Source organism: Apaloderma vittatum, unplaced genomic scaffold (genome assembly GCF_000703405.1).
Source record: "Apaloderma vittatum isolate BGI_N311 unplaced genomic scaffold, ASM70340v1 scaffold25471, whole genome shotgun sequence".
In the NCBI taxonomy this organism is placed as follows: domain Eukaryota; kingdom Metazoa; phylum Chordata; class Aves; order Trogoniformes; family Trogonidae; genus Apaloderma; species Apaloderma vittatum.
In genome coordinates, this window is record NW_009697729.1 from 9,458 (window position 1) to 10,922 (window position 1,465).

General features: G+C 61.0%; 1 protein-coding gene across 1 annotated transcript in view; it reads right to left on the reverse strand.

The window, feature by feature from the left end:
- The window catches only part of LOC104280186 (Down syndrome cell adhesion molecule-like protein 1), a gene marked incomplete at both ends in the record, with an annotated part of 8,176 nt that extends 6,984 nt beyond the window's left edge, over positions 1-1,192 (reverse strand). Inside the window, 2 exons of the mRNA XM_009877761.1 lie at positions 13-103; positions 944-1,192. Of these exons, the coding sequence (XP_009876063.1) occupies positions 13-103; positions 944-1,192 (340 nt within the window). The remainder of the gene's footprint in view (positions 1-12; positions 104-943) is intronic.
- Positions 1,193-1,465: the final 273 nt, after the last annotated feature.

Here is a 1,465-nt window from a genome sequence, read left to right on the forward strand (position 1 = left end):
CGGATGACGTACTCAGGAGCCCCGCGGAGGGCACAAGAGAGGATGACGGTGCTGCCGATGCCTGTTTTGAGCTTCTTTGGTGTGAGGGTCACACGCAGCGGGTCTGTGCGAGAAAGAGGGAGAGCGGGTGAGGTGCTGGCGGTGCCGGGCAGTGCAGCGGGAGGCACCTCGGTGTCACCGTGCTCTCTCTGCCTTCCCTGCCCTGGAAGCGCCAGCCCAACTACGTGTAAAACGTCACTGCACAACAGGCGGCTGGGCCCCACGCTGTCCTTGCTGCCAACAGCCCCTGCTTTTAACACTGACCCCCGGTGGGGGGGACCTGCAGAGCAGGCGCTGCTGGGGAGGTGGCAGGACGGCTGGAACAGGATCCCTGTCGCTGAGCTGGGGACAAGCCAGAGTGTGTTCCAGCAGGCTGCCAGCACCCGGTCAGCGATGCATTCACCAGTGCTGCTGCAGGTGAGGCGGCAGCTCCAGCGCCACCGGGATCCCAGTGACAGGAGGAACCCCCAAGTACAAAACACGTGATAAATACGCGACCTGCCCAGATGGTATTTACTGTTGGGCTGGAGCTTATTTTATGTAAATCAACAAAGCAAAGCGCAGAGGCACCCAGCACAAACCGACGCTGCCATCCAGCAATATATATCCCCTGGAATTGCTCTGACTTTTCCCGAGGCCCGTCTCCCTGCTCCGACTGAAGCAGTAAATCAGGCGATGTCTGCAGAAGCGCTGCTGAAGCATAAGCCTCCTGCGAGCACTACGAGCGCCACATCAGACACGCCGTGTCGCAAAACCGCAGCTTCCAGCGTGCGACACATCACGCTGGAATAGAAGGCTTAGGAATTTATACGGCTGCATAAAACCTTTAAAGCTTTACATTCATAAACGTACATTCATCTGTTTAAGAAGGGAGCAGGACAGCAGTCACCCCGCCGGCTCTCACCTATGACCGTGAGGGTCCCCGTGACCTCTGCGGACCCGAAGGTGTTGGTCACCTCGCAGATGTAGGTCCCACTGTCCTCCACGCGCAGGTCGCTGATGGTCAGACCCGTGATGCGCTTGGTCCAGCGGCTGTCAGGGGGGAGCGGGCGCCCGTCCTTGATCCACCGGACAGCTGGGTTGGGGTAGCCCGAGGCGATGCAGGGCAGCTCCACCAGCCTGCCCGCCTTCACCTCCCGGGACTGGAAGCTGTCTAGAAAAAAAAAATGGACTCTGCCGGATCTGGGGTCGGAGAGGAAACGGGCTCAGCCGGCGAAGAGGAGGCGGCGAGGCTTCTCCCCGCAGGGACACCAGGAGAGCCCCTGGCACGGTGACATTGGCACCATTGTGAACCCTCGGCATTAGCCACGAGTGGCTCTCCCCACCAACCAGCATCTCTGCCGGGCAGGAGCACAGGGGCCAGCCATGTCCTCTGCTGGGCACGGGGCAGGGAGGGGTGGCCTGTCCCACCCAGCCCTCCAGCAGG